Source organism: Ciconia boyciana, chromosome 3 (assembly GCF_034638445.1).
Source record: "Ciconia boyciana chromosome 3, ASM3463844v1, whole genome shotgun sequence".
In the NCBI taxonomy this organism is placed as follows: Eukaryota; Metazoa; Chordata; class Aves; order Ciconiiformes; family Ciconiidae; genus Ciconia; species Ciconia boyciana.
The window spans coordinates 101,077,954-101,104,640 of NC_132936.1; the positions used below are offsets into that span (position 1 = coordinate 101,077,954).

Below are 26,687 nucleotides of genomic sequence, written 5' to 3' on the forward strand. Positions count from 1 at the left end.
AAAGAACAAACATACCTATGAACATTTCTGTGATACGATTTGCACATGTGAAGAGGAAGAAGGAGCAGAGCAGTTAGCACTGGCAATCCGACTGATCTAGACCTGCACCTATGCGCTGTAAAGCAGACCCTGAGCACTGGAGATTTACTCCTCCATGTTCCCCTTTCTCCCAGCAATGTGCTACAAGTGGTAACTCAAACACTGTGCCTGAACTTGTCTAAGCATGGATTAAAACACGTGGGAGGGAGAAGGGTTAAGGGCAGGTATATCACAACTCTTAATATTGTTAAGAGTTGTGATACTTAAAAGGGTTTGGTTCGCCTGAGCTTTCAGTTTGCTTATAAAGGTACAGGTTAGGGTTTACACAATAAAGCTACAATGCAAAGAGCGCTAGCGGCATATGCAGGAGCACGAAGGGCTGTGAGCACCAGCATTATTCTCCCCCACTTCTGCAAGAGAACCAGAGCACTGATGGCAAGGCAAGACTCAACATTTTGCTGAAGTTGGTTGTCAGCCTCACATTCTCTTCTTTCTCAACATGCAACTTTGGTTTTTAAGCTTTCTGTGTGTGCTATGAGACATGCATAAATAAAAATGAGTGGTATCGGGTAATTATCGCAGCAATTGTGATATCCTTATGTAGTACCTCAACAAATCAAGGGAAGCTTTTCCTTTTGGAGACAGAACATGAAGTGAAGAATATGAAAGTTGCCTATATAATGCTGCCACAGGGATGCCTCTCAAATCACTTTATCAGCAAAAAGGAAGCAATGTCTGCTGGTAACAGCTAAAGATCACGTTCTAATTTTAGCAGTTGCAGTTAACTCATTCCCAATGGAGTTGCACTTACCGTGAGAAGGTTTCTAACTGCTTCAGCACTGAAAGGAAACAAGCATCGAGTCATTCAACTGCAGTTCTATATGCAAATATGCTTTTTGGCCCATGAAGGGAAAGCATATGGAATCTGGTGCTATAACCCATTCAGCCAAACATTTCCACACATTTGCTATAATGCAAATGCTGAAAAAAAAATTTCATTTGCCACACAATGTTTTAGCTGTCCCTATACAAGTATGATCATTAGCATGCACATGCGTTCTGTTATGGACAGAGCATGTGTATAGGAACTGTATGCACACTGCATACCTGGCATCAGTAAGAAGTTTTAATCAACAGATACATTTCCCTTGACATCCAACAGCTATATTACTAATTTTATTCATAGATTAAGATTATGTCTTATATAATTTTACAGATATTAAGCTGATATATTACATTTTTATTAAACTTCTGAAGACCATAATATGAATTTTCCCATTTTTTCAGTCATTATTTAACTCCCAGAATGGTGATTCAGTATAAAGAATTTAATTTCACACAATATAGTCATTTTCTGCGTTAATCTCTAACAGGACCTACAAAAGAATCCACATTACAGCTAGTCAACACAAGGGGAATAAAACCCGAAAAGCTTCCTTACAGCGAAGGTAATTTAGTACAATGTCCTGAATAATATTCTTTTTAGTTATGAGACTTCTGGTTGATCCTAAAGCATGCACCTAATGCTAGGAGAATCCTAGCAGCTAATATCTAAGTATATTTAAAAGAAATAAGGAGTCTCCCTTGGTGAGTAGTGATAAATGTAAGGCTCTTTAAAGAGTGATTTTTCAATGAATTGTGTAAACACATTTGCACTTTAGAATAAAATCTTGAGCAAGTTATTTTGCAGTAAGGAATGAGAATTCCTTTTGCATTCAAAAAGGGTAAGAATAAAGGAAAATACAAAAATGTTAAAGCCAGCAAAGGTCAACATAAAATTATGATATAATGTGAAGGTAAGTGTTCTTGAACTGTCACCTGGTTTTCTGCCCACATTAATCCCTGCTTTGAGCCTGTGACTGAACAGAGGTGTGGAAATCCCAAGTGAGCTGGACTCACACAGGCATCAGGAAGGTTTCTGAATGGAGAGCGCAGCCTGTCACCACAGATGAAATAGCGAAACTGGGGACCTCTACGTTTATTGGCAAAATTCACTGAGCATGCTGGTAGGTATTCAGGAAGGGGATCTCTATAGATAGATATAGATCAATCATGAAATTCATATGGGTGATTTATTCATGACAGTAATATGTAGGCAGATGCAAACTCTCTCCGTCCCTTCCCCATAGTGCCCAGGGGCTGTAACGACTGGGGCTCAGCACCGTGCTAATGCGCAGCCCAGCTTTGCAGAGGCCTCTGGGCTTGGAGAGAGTGGAATACAAATGGGAATTATGCTGGCATTTTCCCCCCCAGATGTGCAGATACTGATACACAACAGGGGAGGAAACTGCTTTCAAATAGCTACAGCTTAAAAAAAAAAAAAAAAAGCTGAAATGTATGAGGATGCACATTATAACTGATATAAAGTACATTCCTGTTCTGCTCTGAGGAGAAGATCAGCACCTAAGATATGTTGAACTTCAGATGTAAACTCCAGTCTTTTTGTTTCAATGATACATATGCTCACACTAAATTTTAAGCGTACCTGCAGGCACTGTTGAACTGTGGCCTGAGTGAAGAGTGAAGGGCACTGCCCTAAAATTCTAGGGTAACTCCAAGGGTTGCCTTGGAAAGCTTAGATGATATATGATTTCTACAATTATTTTCACTGCTCTGAATATTTAGCTCCGTACTTATTCATCACTACAAATATCTGGAATCTGTGAGCAATTAGATATACAATATTTAACTTTACAGAAATATGGTTGGTGCTTAAATTCAGAGGGTGAAGGATGATAATTTCTTTTAAAATAACTTCTAAAATGGAGCTATAGGCATAAATACATATATTCATCTTATCTATTGATAATAAAATTTAGAATGCTCATGTTTTAAATCTTTGGCTTGGTTAGCATGAAATACACTGGCACCTTATTTACTTTAGCAGCAATATTACATTTTTTTCGAACCAACTATAGTAGTATAATTTTTTTTTAGCTAAATGTCTGAGAAAATTTACCCTCTAGATTCCCTACTTGATGTTTTATAGAAATATGCATCTTAAACCTTAATTAACTGCGCAAACAAAAATGTTTTAGGATGGAGAAATGAAAATTGTTATGGACTGTCGCAAACAAAACATTATACTGAAAAATATTTTCCCTTTTGCAGGCTGTAATTATACTGAAAAAATCTTTTTGGTTTTGCTGTAAATAGCATGTGTCAGGGCAACCCTCAGTATCGATACAGGCTGGAGGATGAAGGGATTGAGAGCAGCCCTGCAGAGGACTTGGGGATACTGGTGGATGAAAAGCTGGACATGACCTGGCAATGTGCGCTCACAGCCCAGAAAGCCAACTGCATCCTGGGCTGCATCAAAAGCAGCGTGGCCAGCAGGTCGAGGGAGGTGATTCTGCCCCTCTACTCCGCTCTGGTGAGACCCCACCTGGAGCACTGCGTCCAGCTCTGGGGTCCTTGGCACAGGAAAGACATGGACCTGTTGGAGCAGGTCCAGAGGAGGGCCACAACAATGATCAGACGGCAACTGAGAGAGTTGGGGTTGTTCAGCCTGGAGAAGAGAAGGATGAAGTCTTTGCAGTCTTTGCAGTCTACTGAAAGTCTTGCAGTCTTTCAGTACTTAAAGGGGGCTTATAAGAAAGATGGAGACAGACTTTTTAGCAGGACCTGTTGTGATAGGACAAGGTGTAATGGTTTAAAACTAAAAGAGGGTAGATTTAGACTAGATATAAGCAAGAAATCTTTTACGATGAGGATGGTGAAACACTGGAACAGGTTGCCCAGAGAGGCGGTAGATGCCCCAGCCCTGGAAACATTCAGGATCAGGCTGGATGGGGCTCTGAGCAACCTGATCTATTCGAAGATGTCCCTGCTCATTGCAGGGGGGTTGGAACTAGATGATCTTTGCAGGTCTCTTCCAACCCAAACTATTCTATGCTTCTACGATTCTAGGATTCTATGTGTCTGTCTTACATGTATTTTTAATGAACAAATACACATGATAAAACAGACTGGATCCTGATGCAGCACAAAACAAGTGCCCTAAAGAATGAGTTGTTACCTTGCCTCAAATAGGATTATTATTTCTGAGCTGAGTGTTCAGAACGTATTTCAACACCTGATGGCTGCAAACTGGCAACTGATTTTTTTTTCATTCTGTGGCAGGACTGGAGAAATTGTTTGCTGCTTTTTCACAAACATCTCCTCCCTAGATATCTCTTCCCATTGGAATTATGTTGCATTCAACTGTGTCATGGCCGTGCTCAGCTACAGAACTGCTATCACAGGACAGGCTGGCTGTCAGGGACCAGTGTCCATTCACTCTTCCCCCTTCTTCCCCCAAAGAGCAGAGCATTTAATTGTCGTCTTGGGCATCGTGCATTCCTAGCAGCAGAACCAGGCAGTGCTTTCCACTTCGAGCTGTAAAGGTCGGAGGCAAGTGAGAGCCGAGAGGAGAAGGAGCTACACCGTCTCTTCTAAATAATCTTGGAGTAAAGGTGGAGGGAATCAAGGGATCAAAGGAAAACGTTAGAAAGGACAAAGCACACCTGAGGTAGGGAAGGAATCAATGGGGATGGGATGGGGACAGGGGGGGAAAAAAAAAAAAAAAAAAAAAGGGAAAAAAAAGCAAAAGCCCTGTGAGAGAGAAGGAACAGATCTCACGTGAAACGGAGTTTCAAAAGATAAAAAGTTGCTGTCTCCTATTAGTTATAGTTTTGAAGATTAATGGGAGTGAGGCACTATTACTCCATGCATGTAGCTAGCACAGAAGGAAGGTGCACGCGTAGGTACTGGCACTGAACCCACAGTGTTAGCTCTGGTCAGACTGGGAACGGCTGTACTGGGGGGGGTCAACCCACGCCAGTCCTCGAGCATTCCCTGCTGTGCTTCTTCAGCGCCGGCCAGAGTGATGCAGCACGACATTTTCAGGCACCTCTTTGTCTGAGGGAGCATCAATGAGGTCTAATTGCCCTATGTTCCCCATAGCAGGAGATTTCAACTGTTATTCGTTAAACTTCTAATGATTTGGAGAAGAGCAGCAGCCACAGAGTCCTGAGGACTAAGCCCCTTATTTACCACCACCATGGGTGCGGAGGGGGACACCGTGCAAGTTCTGCCTTGCTGCCTGGCCCAGGAATGGTGTCCGCAGCCATGGGAGTGGGGAGGGGGATTTCCTAGGATGGGAACAGGCAGGGATATCACGGATGAGTGTTTTGCAAAGGCAGGATTCATCTCACCATAGTTCGATTGCCTAGAATTTAAGCATCTAGTCTAGGCCACTTGTCTGGGCTACCTCTGAGGTCGGTGGGGAGAGACAAACACTGTCAGTGTAGGACTCATCTCATCCTTCGACAGGCACTTTTCTGTAATAATTGAAAAAAATTTTGAAAATTCTAAAACTTCTAAACCAGCATTTTAGGTCACCCATCTCACTTTGAGGGTATAATCACTAGGGATTCATCTGATACTACTAAGCTTTTTGCCTCAAACAACGCTCAAAATAGCTAATGCTATCAATCTGGGCTAGATATCAGAAGCCTAAGAGCTCACCATCCTCCTACCTCTCTCTCAATTGTCGCATTCCTCATACAAAAGAAAAATGAAGTACCATATTTAATTGATCTTGAAATAACCACCAAATTGTCACGTACTAGTATTTTTACTTCCCTAGCTGAATCTACCATGAACGGGACTAAATGTGCACGTTTTCCTTGGTTAGCTCTATATTTACACATGTTCTTTCTCTTCCCTCATTTTATTATTTACATTTTTGTTCAACTACCAGCTTTTCTAGGCTTGTGAAATAATCACAGAAGTGACGAGCAGTCTGATGTTACTTGCCGTAATAATCCCCTTGCTTAAGTAAGATTTTAAAGGTTTTTAAATAACAGGCCCAGCAACCACAGCTTACAAAAATACGCTGTAACTTCTTGTCTTAGCCTGAATTAAATCAGGGAATGTCCAGATCTTATCAGGGGAAGAAAAGAACAGAGGAGCCTCCAGAAAACTAGTGACTCTTCCGTGATATCAAGCTCTACTGGGAAAAGCAAAAGCTCATTAAATTTTACCAATTAATCTGTAAATGAAAGACTGAAAAAGATTATCATCTTAGTTGCTTTTAAAGGTAATTATTTCTAGCCTGGAAAAGATGCTATCTGCTGTATATTTCTCTATTGTGTGCTATATATTTTTCAAGTTCTGAAAATTTTAGACTTTTACATTGTGGATGCATTTATATTTTGCTGAATGATCAGACGCCTTAAACTTCCTTGTACATGAACTACAATTAGTAACAACTAAAAAGCTCTAATCTTTGCCCCAGAGAAGTAGCCCTGACTGAGTAAGTCTTATTAGTGAAATACTGATAATATTAGTATGCAAGAGATGCAAAGTTGGGTGTATGTTTTCATGTAACGTTGTTCTTCACTGTAACGCAACCTCAAATAATAATGACAAAAACTTATTCAAATAGTAGATCAATAACATGTATGCAGTGAAGCCTCGTTCCCTGCTTAGATTTTGTTTCTCTTACCTGGTCTCTTCTGTAGCTATAAAGAAACCATCATCTGAAGCATCAAGCCAATTTTGCCTCTGTCTCTTGATCACTGGAATGGTGCTTGTCTTAATGGCACTTGCACTGGCTTGCAAGGCCTTACCATTAGTCATATGAACATTGGGAGCAGCATGCTGAAATCATAACAAAAAATGGGAAAGATATTTGCCTGAGAATAAGCATAATTCTGTTAACTAATTCTCCTGTAAAGGGCAGCCTACACACAGTACCCTTCTCAAAAACCAGCTAGTCTTCTTCAACAAGTAGCTGGGGGTCAGATAAGACCCTGTGCGTATTGACATATTTTACACACAGCTCTGAAAGGTCTTTAAAAACTAAATTAACTATTGCTAATGTCATTTTATACAAAGAGAAATTGAGGCGTGAATCAACTATGAACAATCAATGCCATGAACTAAGCAGTTCTGCAACAGAAACCTGTTGACTTTAGGAGAGAATTCACATTTTCTGACCAAAACCCCAGTATCTCAACCAATGAGATTATGAGACTTGTCTTTTCATCCAAGTATGGCATTAATCTAATTTTAAAAAAAATCTATACTTCTTACTTCATAGGTCCTTACTCTGTTTGTCTGTCTTTTTAATTAAACATCACTGTATAAGACAAGTGCTGCTAACCTAAACAGAAGCAGGGGGACAAAGGTTTATATCACCTTGTTGGTGCCATGGTTCTTAGGTTCACTCACCAGTCATTATACATGAGAGCTGACTGCAACGTGTCTGCCTTCATTTTAATACAGATAACATGAAACATAAAACAATGCATTCATTTTCAACTAAACCTTTACCTGGAATAATTGTGCAACAAGAGAGCAAGTACTCAGATCTAATGAGAGATGCTGTCATCTTACACATGAAAAGGAGAGAGTAAGAATAATATTTTCTATATGGTCAATAGGTAACATTTTGGAAGAATATCCCATGACAAATATATTAATTTTGGAAATAAGTCTTGTTTGCCACATGATCGATTATCAGCAGGACTAAACAATAACACTATTTGATTAAAACAGGCATGTTAGAAGACATTATACAAAGATGAAAGTTTTGCTTACTTTCTCTCACATGGATTCAGCATCATGTTTTCATAGGAAGAAGTACTATTTCTTGGTGAAATAATACAAGTATTCCTCATTACTGATAGCATTTTTGTAATATTCCTAAAACGCACAATTCTGCACATTCATGGGAGTAACCTCTAATTAGGCAACCAATTCCAGAGACACTGAGTAAGAAAGGGGCTGGTAACATCCACGAAGACTAGCAGAACAGAACGCAAAACTGATCTCTTAAATCATGTCATAAAAATACAACAGCCAAAAATAATAAACAAGGGCCTCATTTCTTCTGCACAATTCTTACGCTCATATTCAATGTATTGTATTCACATTATCCTACAACTTTTAGCACACCCCGATCCATACCATTTGCTCCCTCCAGTAGGACAAATTTTATGCATTCGACAAAGAATTCCAGCGTACATTATTTCAGTGCAAATAACTGAATAATCTCCTCTATGATTCCTTAGATCTGATGTAACAAAACCAAACAAGAAAAAAAAGAGCAACAAGATGTCAAATTTGAGTGAGTCACAGATAACACTTTCTTAGAGCTAAACTCCTTTCCTTTGTCTTAGACAGCAATAAGGCTTATGGTCAATTTAGTTGCTGTTGCACATAGTTAGGGCTGTAAATCTATTTTTGTAGTCCCTCTAAATATTTGCCTAAATTTTTCCATTTGTTATTTGGTGTCTAGATTGCAGTTTGGTTTTCACTTTTTTTTGTGTGTTGGCTTTGATGGGGAGGAAGAAGTAAAGGACATGCTACTAGAAGTAATTCAGCTGTTATTTAGAATAAATCCAGGATAAAATACATTAGATTATAACAAAATAATTTGGATTAAATTAAAAATTCATGAAAGTATCTAACTGATGATCTCTTAGTGTACAAAGTGGATAGTGTTCAAAAAGTAAGTAAGAATTCATGTATGGAAAATGCTGCCTTACATCAAATTTCCCAGGACATCCACACACTAATTATTTTTATCTGACAGTGGGCATTGCCATACATTACAGAGGAACATTCAAGGGCTCAAAGGGTGATTTTTTGCTGTGCTTCCCCAGTCAGAAATGGGTTTAAGTTATCAAATATAATGGTTTCTATCTTTTCACAGGCTCCTTTCTAATACACCACTGAATGTTTCCTTTACTCAAAACAACAGGCACAGGCAAAAACCATTCAGGAAATGTACAAGGTACAAAAAGTGCATTTCCTATGGCATAAACTCTGAAGAACAGTTAAGCCTCATGGAAAAAGTATGTGTTTTTTCATAATACTTTTGGCAGAGACAGATGTCATTACTAGTTCTGAACTTCTGCTTTGCCTACTTTTACTAGACCCTAACTCTTATTCCAGGCAAGATATAACATTACAGAAAATAGTGCAAGAGTTACAATATAATCTCATTTCTGTTGCATCATATTGGTTAGAATTTTCTCTTTTGTTTTGCTTCTCCCCCAGTCCTTTCAAGCTATTTGAAGAAATTAATTATATTTCACTTAAGGACAAGAGAAAATAAGATCATTGTTCTCCAGTCTGTGTGCTAGGGACCACATTATCTTTAATTTCTAGTTAACCAAAACAATTGAAGTCCTCAAACAATTTAGGAGTAGAAAATCAGTTCATTAGTTCCTCTCAAAAAATGTATTTACCACTGTGTATAAAAATGAGCATTCAATGCCAGTGTCATACTAATATCAACAGCAAGAGCAAAACGAACTTTCATACAAAGGACTTGTTAAATGTTTTGGGTGTTGTTTTTTTTTCATTTTCCCCCTTTAGCATACAGTTACGCTAGGAAGGTTATGAAAGCCTCAGGAATACTACCTGTACCACAACAGAAGCCCCATGCAATCAAAAAACCCTGCACGCAGAAAGCTCCAATAATTTCGTAACAACACTGCCGTGCGCAATTAGCAGCTGGCATTTTGATTTTGACTGTGTACATCACTAATAAGCTGCACTGTCATTTTGCAACCAAACCACTGGTATTAAGAGTCCACATACCAGTGGCAGATCACAGAGCAGCACCTGAGCAGCAGGAGCTCTACCCAGAGTTTCCTAACCGCACGTCAGACAAATCCTCCTCCGTGCTGAGTGACTCCCTTCTCCCCAGTTTTTCCTCATGTCAATCTGGGTATGTTCATTAAGACCTCTTGTACCTCTAGGACAAAACTGTTCCATGCCCAAAAGACATCATGAGAAAACCTATCTTGGAGTCCACTTGAAAGAAAAACCTCACAAGGCTACGGGAGCTCTGGTTCAGGCAATGTTACGTCCAATAAAGAACACAAATGTTTAAGTCAGCGCAGAGTTATCTGGGAGGAGCTTCACCTGCCAAACCGGAGGTTTCCATGCTGCAGACTGAACACATCCTCAGAGACTTCTGAGACCAAAGGCAATCTTTTCAAGGTCTTCAACAAGGAGGAGTTTATGGGAAGACCGTTTGTTATAATGTCTTCACAGCTTCACCTGTCCCCTGCTAAAACATTTCTCTGTGGGCACCATTCTCAGGTACTTCTCTCACGGGCTGGTGCACCGCTCGATTTTTGAGAGCTGCCTGCAAGTGCTGCTAATCAAAACTCACCTGGCAGGGGCATGAATTTCCCATGTGCATACACAAGCGTTCATTTCCTGGTGAGCAAGTCAGACACTTCCACTGGTCAATGAATGCAATAGTCCCTTTCATGAAGAAGCTACATAAGAATGTGCTTCTCTCTCCTAAATCTTCTGGTAGCAGCAGCACTCATTCAATCAGTTACTAATTCAATCAGTTACTAATTAACTCAATCAGTTGCTTAACTGTAAATGCAGGTCTTTCAATACAAGGTGCACTAGGCATAAGGCTTTGCTATGTCTGAGGAACAGAGGGATTAGCTGTACAGCATCACTATACACATCATCTGTGCTGCAGGGGCAGCTACCAGTCCAACAAAGTTTAGATACTATTCCAAAAACACCTACAAAGATACTCCAAACCCTTTCTATTAAAGTGGCAACTTAAGACAGCGTCTCTTTTAGGGAGGGTAAATCTCCTATCCTCACTGGCTCCCAGAGAAATTTCAAGCACAAGGATATTAAGATGCACATTGGAAAGTCAGAGAGGAATCCTGTACAAATTCAGAAATGGGACTCAGATCCCGAATCACAGTCGAGGCTCCTGTCTATAAGCTTCTCAGCTTGTACTGGGATATAAATGGCTGAGCATTTATCCATTGAGAGCCACTGAAGATTCTGAAAAGACATCCAGCTCTGAAATATATAACACCAGCAGGCATTGTAAGTGTAAAAACTAACGGTGAATGTTTATGCTGCGACTGAAAGAATGTTTAACTGGATTATCACAAATTCCTAAGTGGACTTGAATTTATGATCTCTTACATTTTTCCCCATCCTTTTGAACAGGAAAAAATTCCCATTGCCTTAAATTAGCATTTTTAAAATCTTGTCGCATCTTTAAACAAAAAATCAAATCAAATCGAACAGAGCAAAAGAAGCTCACTACATGGATTAAAAAAAAAAATCACTAGAAGAACTCAGGCATGCTCAGATGATTGGTAATAATCTATATTAATTGGTTCAATATATTTGACCTAATGATACAGGATGTAGTGTAAAACAAGTGTAGAATTAAGTTAAGTTTAAATCAGATATTGATTCTGTTTTGCCACACCTGAAGTGTTCTTATTTGCAAAGGCATTAGCATTATACCTCTAATAAGCATCAAAGTTTGGGGCTGGTTTAGTTTACTTATTCACGGAGATTGGAGATGAATGCAAAAATTACAAAACACAGTCTCCACACAGCATGGAGTCGCAAACATTGATACTAGCATGCGGGCACATATTCATTTTGGGTATAGAATTTCATTTAAGAAACCCAAAGGCTATTAAAAAAAAGATTTTTTCAAAAAACAGATCATATACAAGAAATTACCCAGATAGTCAACATGATTATTACTCCTGATTTGCTATCAAATATTTCACAAAACAACTAGAATAGATGTAATGCTGAAAATCCAAGTCAGTGACTTTTCGGGGGGGGGGGGGGGGGGGCACGGAAGACGACAGTTGAATTTCCAAAGCATAAATACTACAATACTACAACTTTTATAGCCTCTGTATTTCATGGAAGTTACACAAAAGCTGAATAAACCATGTCTTTAAAAGCAGCATTTTTAAAGTAAATATTTATTTATAGAAATCAGTAAATCAGGAATGAAAGACTAACCTAGGTGTCTATCCACAGAATAAGAGGAAATTGGTTTTATAGTTAAAACATAGAAGATGCCCTCCCCCCGCCCAGACCCTTAAAAAATTTTCTAGTTTTTTATTTTTACGAACAAGAATCTGAAACAAAAACCAAGGAGACATCATTATATTTAAATACAGAAGAGGAATTCTTGTAGCATTCTCAGAAAAAACGCATTTCTTTTTCCTTAGCAAAGTACACTCTATTCCTCATTGGCTTTGATTTTAACAAAAATCTGAATCTTCAGAGACAAGATCAGATTTAATGCCTTACTTACGTTATTCCACCATCTATAAATGCAACTTAAAAGGAGTTCAAATACTTCGCCTTGCTAAGACAAAAGCTTTTTTACATCAAAGCATCCGAGGCAATATACAGATTTGCTGCTATACCTCTCACATTCTGATTGACTAAAGATCATGCTTTAACTTTTTATCTGTTACAATATTAACCATAATCCATCAGAAAAAGGGGACTTTATTTCAGAATAATTGTTTATTGCAGCAGTCATTAAAAAATGGATCTCAGCAGTATTGCTTTGCTATGTCTGTACTGAATAGATAATCTCATACTGTTTCTAATGCAAGGAACAGTATATTTTCTGGCTTTACTGACAAATTCTACCTACTCATTGGAGAGTGAGAAATTTTCCATTACACATTCAGTTATGCTTTAATTGCAGAGAAGAGTGGACATATTGGTATAACCTTTTCACCCTAAATAGAACACTTATTTGTAATTGTACTTTTATTTATTTAAGTGCAATGGACAATCACTGCACGCTGACTGCAGGATGTTAGTCTGAGCGGTCTGAGTTGTCAGCAGAGATGTCTGGAGAGGTTCACTACAGAGGAACCTCAAGAACTCAAGTTATTGAAAAACCTTTCTCTTATCTCTTTAAAGTTTGGCCATGTTTTGGTGTGAGGACAGATTTATATAGGCAAGACCCCCATTTCTTTGGGTCAGTTTTTAGAGCTGTTTCAATACATTATTGGAAAAGAGAAACTGACAAAATGTGTTATCGTCAGAGTAAAGTTGATAGGACAAAAAATAAAGGGAAATTAAGAGTAAAGTTTTCACCAGCTTCAGCATTAACCTGTAGCTCTTTTCCCAGCACCAATGCAGAATTGTAAAAATATTGAGAAATTTTTTAATCCCTTCCAAAATTTTATAGCAGAGGAATATACTTGAATAACTAAGCATCTCATTTTGAAATGGGTCTATTTAAACCAAATTCATGACAAACAAGGATTACATCACATCCAGTAGAAAACAGAAACATCACTTTTTCCAGACATATCTCTACTATTTTGAAATTTTATGATCTGTAGTCCTTACCAATTTATTATCTGTTTGCACTGGGTTATTAATGACTATTGATGATAAAAGCAATGAACTATATTTACCCCTTGCCCCCTGCTGAATCAAGTATCTGTGTGGGAATTTACGTGTCCCACAAATGCCGTACATATAGAAGAGGTAATAAACTTGAACAGACACCCTGAAAGCTGTAAGAATGAAAACAAACAAGCTCCCATCATGTTTTGTTGGGTTTTATTCTAAAATTTCAAAAGTCGCCTCAAAAATTGGTCTTCTTGCAAAAGTGGATAGCCTTCTCCCCAAATATCTACAGGATAGGCATGAATCATTCCAAGGCAGAGAGATTTTCTTTACGTGAATTTTTGTTCAGTCCTTATCTAACTTTTATTAGGAGTCTGAAACAGAAGGAGACTGATAAAATTTCTCACCCTATAAAAACCCATGATAGACACTAAATCCATGACATTTTTATGCATAAAGGTTTTTAATCTCATTTTTGAAGATGTATCTGTCTGTTTAAACATTTCTCTGTTTCTGGAACCCAAACTATCGAACTCAAGGTAAAGTCAGAAACCATCCTCACAGGAATGTCATGCCAGAAATTACTCAGCGTATGTTTTGAATTTTAAATGTGCTCTGTCTGACATGTGATACACACAGAAAGCAAGAGATTTTATCAACACTAATTTGACATAATCAAAAATCACTTAAACGCGTAACACAGAATTGTAACTGGATTTTTCACCTATTCAAACTGACAGCACTGCTACTTCTTAAGCTTTTCAACCTCAATTTTCTTCCAAGATTCCCCATGAAATGCAGCGGCAGACAGACTCATTTTATCTCTACAGTGATACTGGACTTTATAAAAAACCATGCCAACAGCTTAGGATACTACTATATCCACTTTGTTTTCAAAGGAAAAATCACTTCTATAGATAGATTGATACCTATAATCTCCTCTATACTTACCATTATTGTTCTTGTTGTATGGCTGGATGATTCTGGAAAACAAAAGAACCACAGCATATTAGAGTATTGTCTTTATCCGTAAAAGCCCTATTTTCTGATGCTTACCCTGAAGGCTAAGATGCTACTGTTCAGCTACAACAATGAACATATCAGAAAAGCAGAGATTGGAAAGGTTTCTCATGAAACGAGCATGAGAATCATCACTGGTCCTGAAAATATACGGCACACTATAGTATGCTGTTAACTGCACTCAATCTCTTTCCTTAATTATCCTCTTCTGCAAGAAAATATAAAAATGGAACTAATTCATAATTCATGTTTCAAGAAGTGGTTTTTTTCATTTTGCTTTTAACATATGGCATCATTTAACATGGAGGATTAGCTCTGCAGAAAAAATTACAAATAGTATCAGCATAATTCCATTACTATTCCCAGTTGAAAAAGCTTTATAAAACTAGACAATCCTTTTTCTGAGAATTTTGAGATGCATCCTCAGTTTGAAATTGACAAAGTATATTGAGAAGTATAATATCCAGAAATCTTAATTATTCTCTCCTATATGATAGGAGTCAGTCAACTGAACTCACGGTTATATTTACATAAAATTGCTGAGGAATCATGACTAGGCCAATAGCTAACATAGATTTCACCCCACTGTTTAAATTAAATTATGTTTGCTGTTTTTTTCCCCCAAGGACAGAAATCTCACCCTCTTTGGCTTTAAAATGCTACAGTTGTCATATTACAGTCATGTTCTTTTTCGAAGACGTATAACTTCAGTAACTAAACATCCTCCTAACCAGTTAAAAAAACTGTAAGAAAATTTGGTGCTGATCTGTAAGATGCAAGATGATGCTACTAGCAATCTCATAGACTTGCTCAAAAAATCTGGGTAAGACATCTTATTCACTATAGTACACAGAGTTCTTAAGGAAGAGGCATTTAGCAACACTGCATGCAGTTCTGGGTAAAATGTACACAATTCTGCATGAATTGAATTAGCAGAGTCTCAATTCTGCAAGTGAGATAAATGTACAATAATTACAGTGGGTTAGTTATTCTTGCCCCGGTTCCAAATTGCGATTCTTATGGGGGTCCCAACTGGCATCACTTACACAAAGAATTCTCCAGGGGTTTTGTTATTGTTAAAAATAGTATTAAAGACATTAAAAGGACAGGAGAAAGAACAGCTGCACATCTCTTTCTGAAAAAATACTAATTACACTCTCAAACTGGTGTTTCTCTTTCATTTTAAGGAGTCATCTTAACCAGTCTGAAGGTATAATTCAATCACTGACAGAAACAAAGACAAGCCTTTTTAAACATCTCAAACTATTTAGAAACTTCACTCTGATATTCAGCAGTAATTCCTCTATCTAGTTTACATTTACATTTGTACAAGTCTTCAGTCTTAATCAAATCTAATTAAAAAAATATATATACCTCAGTACAGGTATCAATAACTTCCCATTGATAAAGGTTCTGTAATGTGAACACCTACCTAAAGCCACCAATATTTTAGTTATGAGCTCCTCTCCCAGCACCCTTTTCCTCTCTTTTTTCACACAAAAATTATCATATATAAAAATACATTTAGGTTACCAGTCCTCCAGGCAAGTTTTAAACTGGTAGTATAAGAATTAATACTGTGACAGTCTACTGTTTCCCGATACCTGAATATATTTGGCACTGTTATAAAGTAAAAGAAGATCACAGTAGAGTGAAGAACTCTATAATCTGTTCAATTTTTATCTTCACAGTGAAGTTATTTTTGTTATTACAAGTTGGTTTGGGTTTTTTTTGTTGTTGTTTTTTTTTTTTTTTTGACATTCCAGTGAAATAACATTTCAGGACCTGAACGTTCCTGAGAAAACCCAGAGACTGCATTCATGGAGGCAGAACCACCTGAATAACTCTTGAGACAAGGACTCATTCTGTTTATAAGCCCAACAACCCAGAAAACCCCCCCAACCTATTTCCAAGAGCACAACTGCATGTCCTGAGGAATCCTCTCTTGAAATATAGAGAAGATACATTACACAGCACTTCCAGTCACCCCCTCAAAAAGATCAAAGTGAACAAACAAAAATCCATTCTTTTTATACTCAGATACTAGAGTAATAAAATCTTTACTCTTACTCAGAGTATGGTCTTTTAACTCTTCACTCTTACTCTTCACTCTTCACTCTTACTCTTCACTCTTACGTGCTATGCTTTTAGCATAGCTTTATATGCCAAATCTATAAAAACTATGCTTAGCCATGATTGTCCCAAAATACTCAGTCACCCTCTCAGTTCCACAGACAACTGAGTGAAAGAGAGAATAGCTCCCTAAAGGGAACTGAGGAACAGACAAATGTACCTGGAGGCCATTAAACAGCGTATTTTTGAAGAATACTTTACAGACACTCTTAATGCAGCGCCAAGAGCTGTTAACTCCAGGATATTGCCGTATTGATAACCTATTAATAAAACCGAGCAAAGAAGTGAAGAAAGATCTGTTATATTTGTAGAGTAGTATCCCTGTGTTATATCATACAGTAAAAACATTCTCTGGTTTTTGCGTATCTTTTTCTTAGCTTTTATTGCTGTAGATACTGAAATATCATCTAAGTTGCCAAACATCTTTTAGAAAGACCTGAGTATATCCCTAAAAAAAGCTAGGGAAAGAACCGTTTAATAAATAGACGTAGTCAAAAGATTCTAGGATCTAGCAGAGACTACTAATGAATGTGCCATTGTTACACAATTTAAACTCTTACATACTCTGATACCCAAATATTCAGATTTTAGAACTGAGGAGACAGCGATTTCTTCCAGAAAATAAATACACCCTGATTTGGCAGGATTCTGACCAATGTTCATGCATGAGCACACACCAGCCAATTCTGTGGAAAACTTTGCTTTTAATTAAGGCAACTAAGGAAGAAAGCCTTTGCTTCCAATTAAAAAGGCAGTCATGCAGCGTTCAAAAAGGCGTGTTTTACAAAAGGCCTGCACACCCATGCAACCTACAATGCAGACTGAGGGCAAGAGAGCTTATTTAAAGGCCACAAATGTCTCGGTGTTCAACAGAACAGAAAACAAAACTTTGGATTTTCAGTTTTATCTGCCAAGTTTTAGAATGCCTTTGGGACTTTAAATAATCAGGCTTGAATTTCCATGAAACTGGCACCAGTGGACACTTGGTTTATAAATGAGTTCTTATAGCAAATGATTTTGTGCAAGGCAATAATCTGTACTTGCACTTCTTCAGTAGAAAGGAAACTCCAGGATCCAGAACGGTTCTCCCCCTGTGGCCGATGAAGTGCTAGTGAAGTGAATTACATCACTAACAAGGGGTTTTGCTGATCTGATGAGCAAATTATGGTAAATGCAACTTCAGTACTGACAAGATGTTTAGAACTTTATTGTTGCGGAGAAATTGATGCACCAATGGCAGAAACTGCCCAAGATGCTCATATGCTTTTTCTATAATGTATTTATTTGAACTCAAATAGAAATGAGTAAGTTGTAAAAAGAAATTTCCTCACATTATAAGTTGCTTTACCAACCATACTGACCAATCAAGTGTTTCTCCCTGTTTACAGGCACCAGGAGACTATAAAATTTCCTACTGTAAAACCATTTAAGGCTAAATCAGAAAAAGCCCACTGCTAAGGGATGGTGCCAGCTACAGAACTATTTCAAGTTTATATATTATTCCCCAGCAACATATTTTTTTTTTCCCTTAAGGGTTCTTCAAGCCAGGCCAGAAACCACAAACTTAATAACACTCCAGTCCTTTTCCAGCTGTTCATGTGTTATGTTTATACGTGCTATTCTTTAGTTCTGCTGATAGGAAACTTAGTTATCTGATATTCATCTTTCTCTTTTATATTAACAGGGTCATCAGCAATACTAGTGGGTGAAAGGTGCCCTTTTCTAAACCTTCCAGAATAAACAGGCTTCAAGATAATGTCATTTAGACATGTGGAAAATAAAGGCAGACGTGCAAGAGCAGAGGTGTTCAATCCTAGTAACACTCACACCTTATCGTGGTGCATGAGACTATAAAGAACCTTTTCACCCAGGACGGGACACCTTATGAAATAAGCTGAGAAAGGAAGACTGTTTCATTATTTCTTCTCAACTCAGGTTATGAATATTTTAAGTAACCGCAACAATTGTTTTACTCCTACCAGTTTGTGGCAGTGCAACAAGTGACATTAAGTGTTACTTCAAAAGTATTATTAGAAAAATATATATCTTGTAATCATGCTAAGAACGAGTTTGACTTTGAGGAAGACCCTTAGTATCCCAAGACTGAAATCTGAAACACTAGAGAAAAAATATACAGACAACAAAAGCAAAAAAGCACCAAAACGTACAAAACAATCACAAAACATCTTTGCCAGACACGGCAACTTTCCAGTTACACTGCCGAAGCACTTTTTGAAGGTGCCTTCCAGATTGCATTATGTAATAAAATTGTTAAGAACAGATTGCTCTGTAATCACAGCTTACAAAAAATAATCAACCTACTTGACAGTAATCATGCACAGAAGCACTTTAAGTATGAACTCCAGATCTCGAATCCAGAACACGTAATTCATGAGGTAATACGCTGCTAATCCTGTTATCCAACAGAGAGGATTCTCTTTCTGCAACTTTAATTCTTTAAAATAATACTAGTGGAAAGTGGTGATTCCAGGAATTAGGTTCTGGTTATCTGCATTATGTTTTCAATGCTAACTTGATTATAGTGTTGTTCTTATTGTTTACTGTTTTAAGAGCTGATTTATTCTGCCAATTAGAAAAGCCAGCGTTACTGCAATTTCATGCCTACACATTACAAAAAACGAAACACTGATTCAGCAGCAAAAATAGGGCAGTTCACCATGAAGTGCCCTTTCCTCCATCTGCAATCCCACATAGGTTGCTCTTTCTAACCCCAGCTGTTATTAGAGTTATCAGAAGCATGTGTTACACTGGTGAATACAGAGATACAATGCTATAATCTTTTCATAAGTATTTGTTTCCTTAGTACAATGAAATGTAAGTGATGCCTGGCACACTCAAAGTGGTGCATCAAAGCATGAATGCCATTCCAGTTTTGTGCTTTTTGTGAATCAAATGTAGGCAAAGAAGCCTGACAAATCCAAAGATACATTTCTGAAAGAAAGGAAATAAAAGCAAAAAAAAATAAATAATCCTCTAGTCAATTTCTAGAGTACTTCCACCCTTGGACATAACTCACATCTCACAAGATATAGTAAGCCTGAGAACTACAGTTGAATGGAAATTGGACTTTGGCAAAACAAAAGCAATTGCTGTCTATATTTAAAAAACCCACAGCACAGTGCTATGCTATGCTAACGCTTAGGAACAGCTCTTTCTCAGAGGAAATTCAAGGAAACGTGGGTTTGCAGAAATGGTTTTGCTCCTCCCAAGTCCTCCTGTGACCAAATTCATCATAGAGAAGTCACACTGCTTACCTCTACCTGCTGAAAAATACCCCGCAGTTTGAGCAGTCCTGGGACACAGAATGAAAGACGGTTCTTTTATGTGTAATCAAAAAACCTCGAATATTTGGGAGATAATTTTAATGTGAATTCAATGTAGGCAAATGATGACTGCACATTTATCATTGTAAGACAATAAATTGTTTTCTCAACTTTAAGAAATTCTGGGGAAAAAAAGATATTTCTGTTCTGTTTTTCAGACAAAAATATTTTCCTCCTAGTTGATTATCTTTCATGTTAAGTCACAATGTCATTTGCATCACTGGGGTTGGAGGAATGAAGACCAAAGTGGGGAGGGGGGAATCATCAACTCATTGTAAATGAACTGAAAGAAAAACATTGGTTTATAATACAAAAATTTAAATAGAAAAAAAAAAAAAAGGGCTTGAGACGTGCAAACATGAGATGTAGTAGCTTAGTCCTACAAATGATTGACAATGTCAGCAGTAACACCCTGGGGTAATTAAGGCCTGTGCCATTTTCCAGGTACATAATTTGGGCTCTGGAAGTTGTCACTAGTTCATCATCTCCAGTATCATCATTTGTACCTCTGCAAAAACAAGTGAATATACTGACCACAGAAATGCGAGCTTTAGAGCATTTTAGTTTTCTATTAAATATTTAAAATTATTGCCTCCAATTGGACAGTGAAAATAGACAGAAATTGGCTACTCTTGTGCAAGTTGCAAAAATCAAAGGTAAAAAGGTTGTTAGGTTAATCTCTTGAGGGTCAGAGATGGCTTTAATGACTTTGTATAGAACTATGCATGACAAGGCTCTTACCATAAAGCATTTCGTATCATGACATAAATAAATGCTCTGAGCAATCGATGTTGGGAAATAACCAAGAGTCATAAACACCCTTTTCATAGTCCTCTGCTTCTCCAATAAGTGACAGTAATACAACATCCATTTTTCCAGAGAGCTCTACTTTCCACGCTCACATTTCCATCAATATCAGTGCACACATTTCAGTAAGAGATGTGCAGCCAAATATTTCAAAACATTTGCTGGCTATACCAAGGACCAAAGCTAGAATGCACATGCCCAAAGCAAATTTCAGAGGAAAAACTGGCCGTGGAACAATATATAACTTTTGTTTCTCACTTTTGGGAAAAGTGGGTATACACAATTCAACATTAATCCCACTTTGTGTTTCAGCATGGAAGAAATGGCAAAAGTGGATTCACATAGTAGCTTGTTTATCACATCTCATTTCTTCTCTTTCAGTTGGAAATCACTGGTATGTAAAATGAGGTTTATAACGATTTAGGTAGGTTTATAGTTTATTAATATGTAAGAGAAAATTTAAGGGTTTATTTTTTAAAATAATGGATCACCAGATGTTTTTTGGTATGCATTCCATGCTGCTAGCCTGCCACCGCAGTGGAACATCTCCATCTCTACCAAAAAATAGTGTAACAATGATCAGACACCTTTGAAAAAAAACCAACTCCCTCTGCTGAGAAATTCCATCCTACGGTGAAAACTCCTTCCTTTTAATATCCTTTCAGACTGTTATGTGAAGTTAATTATGATGAAGCACATATCAGAATTGTTTTCTCTGTTTCATGAAAAATTGGGGCAGGAAAAGCTCCAGTTTCCCTGCCTGTCAGTTAGGCTGCTTATATTTTCATGTGTTTTTCAAAGGAGAGTCTCAAATTCCCCATGGAAAAATAGGAGTGAAATATAAGCCTTTCTTCTTTGTTTATCTCCTCAATAGCCAATACTATTAGTCATAAGCAGAGAGAGAAGGATTGACCAAAAGAGCATCTAAGAGAGACAGTACTTTCTTTTGAGGTCTTTCTCCCTTTGCAAATTGCTCATGACACTTTCTCATCTTACTGTGCCAGAGATGTGCGGGTTCCTAGGAAAACGGACCCAAAAATTGCTGTCTCGTTCTTAGATACAGCTGCATATGTCAGTGCATCTAGGAACAGAAATTTGACTGTTGAAAGAACCATCTTGAAGGCATCAGGACATCTCAGCCTGAAATACAGCATTAAAGGTCTGGGAAGGGGAAGAGAGAAGGAGGATCGGGACTGTTGATTAAAGTCTCTTCAGCTACGAACAACCGGTTCTCTTATTTCTGCCAACAAGTCATGAAAACGGTATCAACAGGCACAGACTGATTTCTGTACCTCATTAGTGACGTTAATATCTTGGGCATCCTGTGGATATTCTCGTTCTGATGCACGTAAAAGTAAGGCAACGCCTGCCAGTTGACAGAGATTATACTTATGTAAAATACATTTACCTGATCTTTCCAAATATTATATGGAAAATTATCATTGCTCACCCTGCCTAAACAATAGCCTGACGTGAAACTTGACTACTTGGATGTACTGTTGCTCACAGTTAAGCAGCTTGTGCATGAAAGTAATTGCTCGGAATAACTTCAGACACTGTAATTTAAAGATCAGATTCAAAATATCTACAAAGCACTTTACAGTCACACCTAAATCTTCCCACAGTCAACTCCAGTCATAAAACTGGATACATGTAACATTCTGCAACATCGTGATTTTCTGAAGACAGAGTTTTCCCATTTGAAAGAGACTGTCTTCACTGCTGAGAACCATTTAAATATCTTGTGTTGACTTTCTTTTCAGCAGCAATGGAAATTCTGCATCTCAGAACAGTTAAAAGCACCAGCATGCATATTACACGAAAACTTCCCAAAGTACTGTGATTTTTTTGCAGAATGGAAAAAAGCTTTCTGGCATTTTTCATTCTACCCTACAGAATGCGAGATTTGCTCTTGTTTGAAAATAAAAGGAAAAACACTTTTCTAAGACCATCCGGAAAAAGTCTTTCTCCTACATACAAGAAAGGACACAAACAACTACAAGATCTTCTCTCTATCTAGTTACAATAGACAATGCTTAAGCAGTGCAATTTTCTTTAGGTCTATGCCTTATACATGGGTTCATGCATACAACTACATCCCTCAGGCACCAGTGACTGACACTCAGATCACTTAATAGCAAGGTATCAGGGCACAAACCCCACCATTTATGAAGAGATAAATGTGCTCCCTCATCATTCTCGATAAAGACTGAGCAATAGTAGTCAGAAACTACAGACTCCCTCATCCCTATCAGTTGCACCAGACGCTTGCTGGAGGTGTGTCTGTGGAAAAAGGAAAGGGAAACTTGTACTGTATTGGCCAAAATCGAGACTCAAGCCAAGATAAGACTGCCCTAAGAAATGCTAATCATGTCCTTATTTATTACTCTTAAAAGCATTAAACCAAATACTAATCATGTTTCTCATCATCTCCCCCAACTTCCCCATACAGGCATAAAGACGTACCATTTCCATATTACGTTGCTTTATTTCTGAGCCAATAATTATTTTGTTAATAACAAATTCTGTCAAAATACAGCACTCAACTCACCTAGGCAGTAAGACTGACTTTAAATATGCCAATCTAAACATATATTTACACAAGCCTAAGTGACATTTACTTGAATGCTGTAAATTATTGTATATCTTAAGTAAACATATTTATATGGCTTCTTTACAACAAATTTCTAATACTGTTGAAAAAAACAAACCTGAACATGCAGACCTTTCTCTGTCAATAACATTAAGATTATGAAAATAGCAAGAGATAAGACATAATATAAGCCCACCATGCTCATTTTTGTTTGCTCATTTCATCAAAGCATGCACTGAAAGACAGAATATATCATCATCTCCACAGCTGGCTTCCTGGATACTGTTGATTGATACAATGCAATAAACTCAGCAACAATCAATAGTATTTTGGAACCAAAAAAGCTTTTTAGTATATTTATAGCAACACAAAAACTCTGGAGGTTGGCAAAACCTTTCATTGCACGGATAGCAGACCGTTGTCCGTGCAATTACACGGAAACCACCATTTCCCAAGTGGATCTGGTCACTGAGTTTTTGCTGCGTACTGAAGAGAAGCTGGATACATTACACCCCCAAAAAGGTATCTGATATTTCCCAGTAACCAGAGGAGGGGTTAAATGGCAAATATTAAAGGTAATTGTTTTTAAGTCGAAAGGAACAGAGGACCTGTGCTGCTGAGAATCATTCCTGCTGTTTTGATTGGTTTAGAAACTTTGGTTTTCCTCTGCATTGTATTTACACTTTGCAGGCTTTTAATTAAAGAGAGGGGCTAGGATAAGAACTGAAATAGCCATTTTTAAATACTAAAATAGCCATTTTTACATTAGCAAAATACAGATTTCAGTCAGTTAGGATATACACTTTCACAGAAAATAGATAAGCAGAAATAATTATCTCCTAAAGCAATGACTTACAGTTCTCAATACTAATTTTTCAAATTAGATGTTATTTTGTGCAAATTGCCTTAACACAGTTAGCTGACTATTTGATACAAACTAATCAGTGTGGCTAATGACTGGTTTTATAAACTCTTTACTTTGAAGAGAACATCCATACTAAGTAGAAGAAAAATTTTAAAGCCTTCCAAGCATGCCTCCTTATAGGAACATCATCATCATCATATTTACCTTGAACTTATTGCTACAGCCTTCTCTGCAGTAGAAATGTAACATGATCTTTATTTCCAGGTGAAAGTCATTCATCACTGAAAGCTCATATGGAGAGTCCAGCCTAATGGCCAGCATTGCGGAGGGGGGGAGCAGCCTTCATTCACAATCCCATGCAGTAACTACCAGACCATCCCTGCAGAACTTCACACTCAAAGATCGCAGTGGAAATTCAGCATTTGTGGCTATGCCGATTAATGGCATCGTCTTTTCTTCCAAGTACAAGTCATATGGTTGCCATCTTGGTCCACTGAGTAGCTTGTGTTGCCGTGCATGTTATTTGCCTACTGTGTAATGGCTGTTTGCACACTGAGCAAAGTGATCCTCTCTTCTGTGTATACTAAATAGCCACTTTTTGTCCAAGTATGTAGTGATTTCTATCTAGGTATTACTAAATGTACACCAGATATTTTCCCTTCAAGATACAAATAGCAATGACAGAAAAGCATGATCATTATGGGAAGATGGCAAATGGATCAAGTTTTTCTTCCTGTATTTGGAATACCATTTCTATTAGCTTGTCTAAAGCGAGAGTCCCTCTTACTTCTACCTCCTCCTATTCTGTGCAGCATGAAAACAGTCAGTCACCTCTTTTGTACAGATCGTGTCCTGAACAGTCTATTTCAGAGCCTAACTTATTTCAGATTTCTAATCTCGACAACCTTATTCAGTTACAAAACAAATAAGCTAATGGCTTACAGAAGTTACGTCTCACAAAAAGAGAGTTCAGGAAATGCATGCATTTCCTCTCAGTGCAAACAAATGACATCCTGCTGAATTCTCCTCTTATTTGGACCTGAGGTAAAACTGTTCACAGTTCCAGTTGAAAATCTTTCTTTTTGGTAATAATTTTAAAAAAAAATCTGTAATACACAGTGACTTTTCAGAATAAAAAATAAAGATTATTTGAGAAAAGTTAGCCTTACCCACAAATTTCCCTATTTTTTTTGCACACCTCCATATCTGATCGCCATTTCCACCATACTGTAATGAAGTGGCTGGATATACCAGGCTTCTGGGATTGTTTAGTCTGGAGTAGCGGAGGCTGAGGGGAGACCTTATCGCTCTCTACAACAACCTGAAAGGAGGTTGTAGAGAGGTGGGGGTCGGTCTCTTCTCCCAAGTAGCTAGCAATAGGACGAGAGGAAATGGCCTCAAGTTGCGTCAGGAGACATTTAGATTGGATATTAGGAAAAATTTCTTTACTGAAAGGGTGGTCAAGCATTGGAACAGGCTGCCCAGAGAGGCGGTGGAGTCACCATCCCTGGAGGAGTTCAGAAAACGTGTAGATGTGGCACTTTGGGATGTGGTTTAGTAGGCAGGGAGGTGCTGGGCTGATGGTTGGACTAGATGATCTTAGAGGTCTTTTCCAACCTTACTGATTCTCTATGATTAAAGATCACCTCTGGCGCTGCACAGTGTACAGGAAAAGCCTCTCCTGTACCTCTGTGACACCCCTTTTCCTTCCTCCTCTGCAAGCAGTATAAATGCAGGGACAGTCTCTCTCTAAGGAGCTCCTACCTTCCATCAGTCCTTATTGCCAGGACTACTTCATTCTTATTTTAACTGATTGTAACACAGTCTTGGGATGGAAGACGCCAAAAGCTATCTTCTCGCTATTACCAATCACACTGTTGAGAATCCAGATTAAGCTGTGTTCAGAATTCACATACAAGAGATTGGTTGTAAACTAGCAGGTCCAGTATTTAACAATTTAGTTATATATCAAGTAATTTAGCACAGAGTAATTCAAAAGGTCTTGCATATTTCTGCAAAATATTTCTTCAAATAAAAATGCAGTGCAATAAACCAAAATAAAGCATTAGTTGCATCTTCACCAAATATGTTTTATTCATTTTATATAGAGATGAAGAACTAGTAAGAAAAATGGTAAAAATACTTTGTTTAAAAGATGGCATTAATATACCCATGTTCAATTAATAAGCACCACCATTCATTGCATTCAGAATCAATGCTATAAATATGATACTGATATCTCATATTTCTGTTGGTCTGTACCCCCTCATTTAATGTCATTTCTTAAAACCATGTTCTCTACAGAAAGGTCACGCAACTTTGTTATTTCAGGTCCACAGAAAGTTTCGCAATTCAGAGACTTAAAGAACATTTATTTTATATTCCTTCACATACCATCAAGACCATTATGATGGCAGTAGTTTCTTTTTCCCAAAATACTTAGCGAAGAGTGATTGGACGGTGCAAGCAGTCGTTTTGCACTTGGACTCTGAAGGCTTGGTGTTGACCTGATTACATTGGGTTTCACTGTAGGATGAATCTCTGTTTGAGACAAAAAGAGAGAGAGAGATCGTACATACTTGATTGGAAAAATAAATAAATAAAAATAGTCTATTCAACATTAAATTTACATTTAAATTTCTAGTGAAAGGAAAGAAAGTTTCTTCAGCATGAGTGTGTTTACAAGACCTTGAATAACAATTCA

The 26,687-nt window shown here is 37.7% G+C and overlaps 1 protein-coding gene across 2 annotated transcripts in view; it reads right to left on the reverse strand.

Moving 5' to 3' along the window:
- MTA3 (metastasis associated 1 family member 3) overlaps positions 1-26,687 on the reverse strand; it is a 144,849-nt gene that overhangs the window by 12,692 nt on the left and 105,470 nt on the right. The window contains exons 16-19 of one of the 2 annotated variants that reach the window (XM_072858265.1): positions 26,378-26,524; positions 14,173-14,204; positions 6,530-6,684; positions 851-878 (exon numbers count right to left, since the gene is read on the reverse strand). In XM_072858265.1, the coding sequence (XP_072714366.1) occupies positions 851-878; positions 6,530-6,684; positions 14,173-14,204; positions 26,378-26,524 (362 nt within the window). The remainder of the gene's footprint in view (positions 1-850; positions 879-6,529; positions 6,685-14,172; positions 14,205-26,377; positions 26,525-26,687) is intronic. The other variant, XM_072858264.1, reaches the window with a different exon arrangement.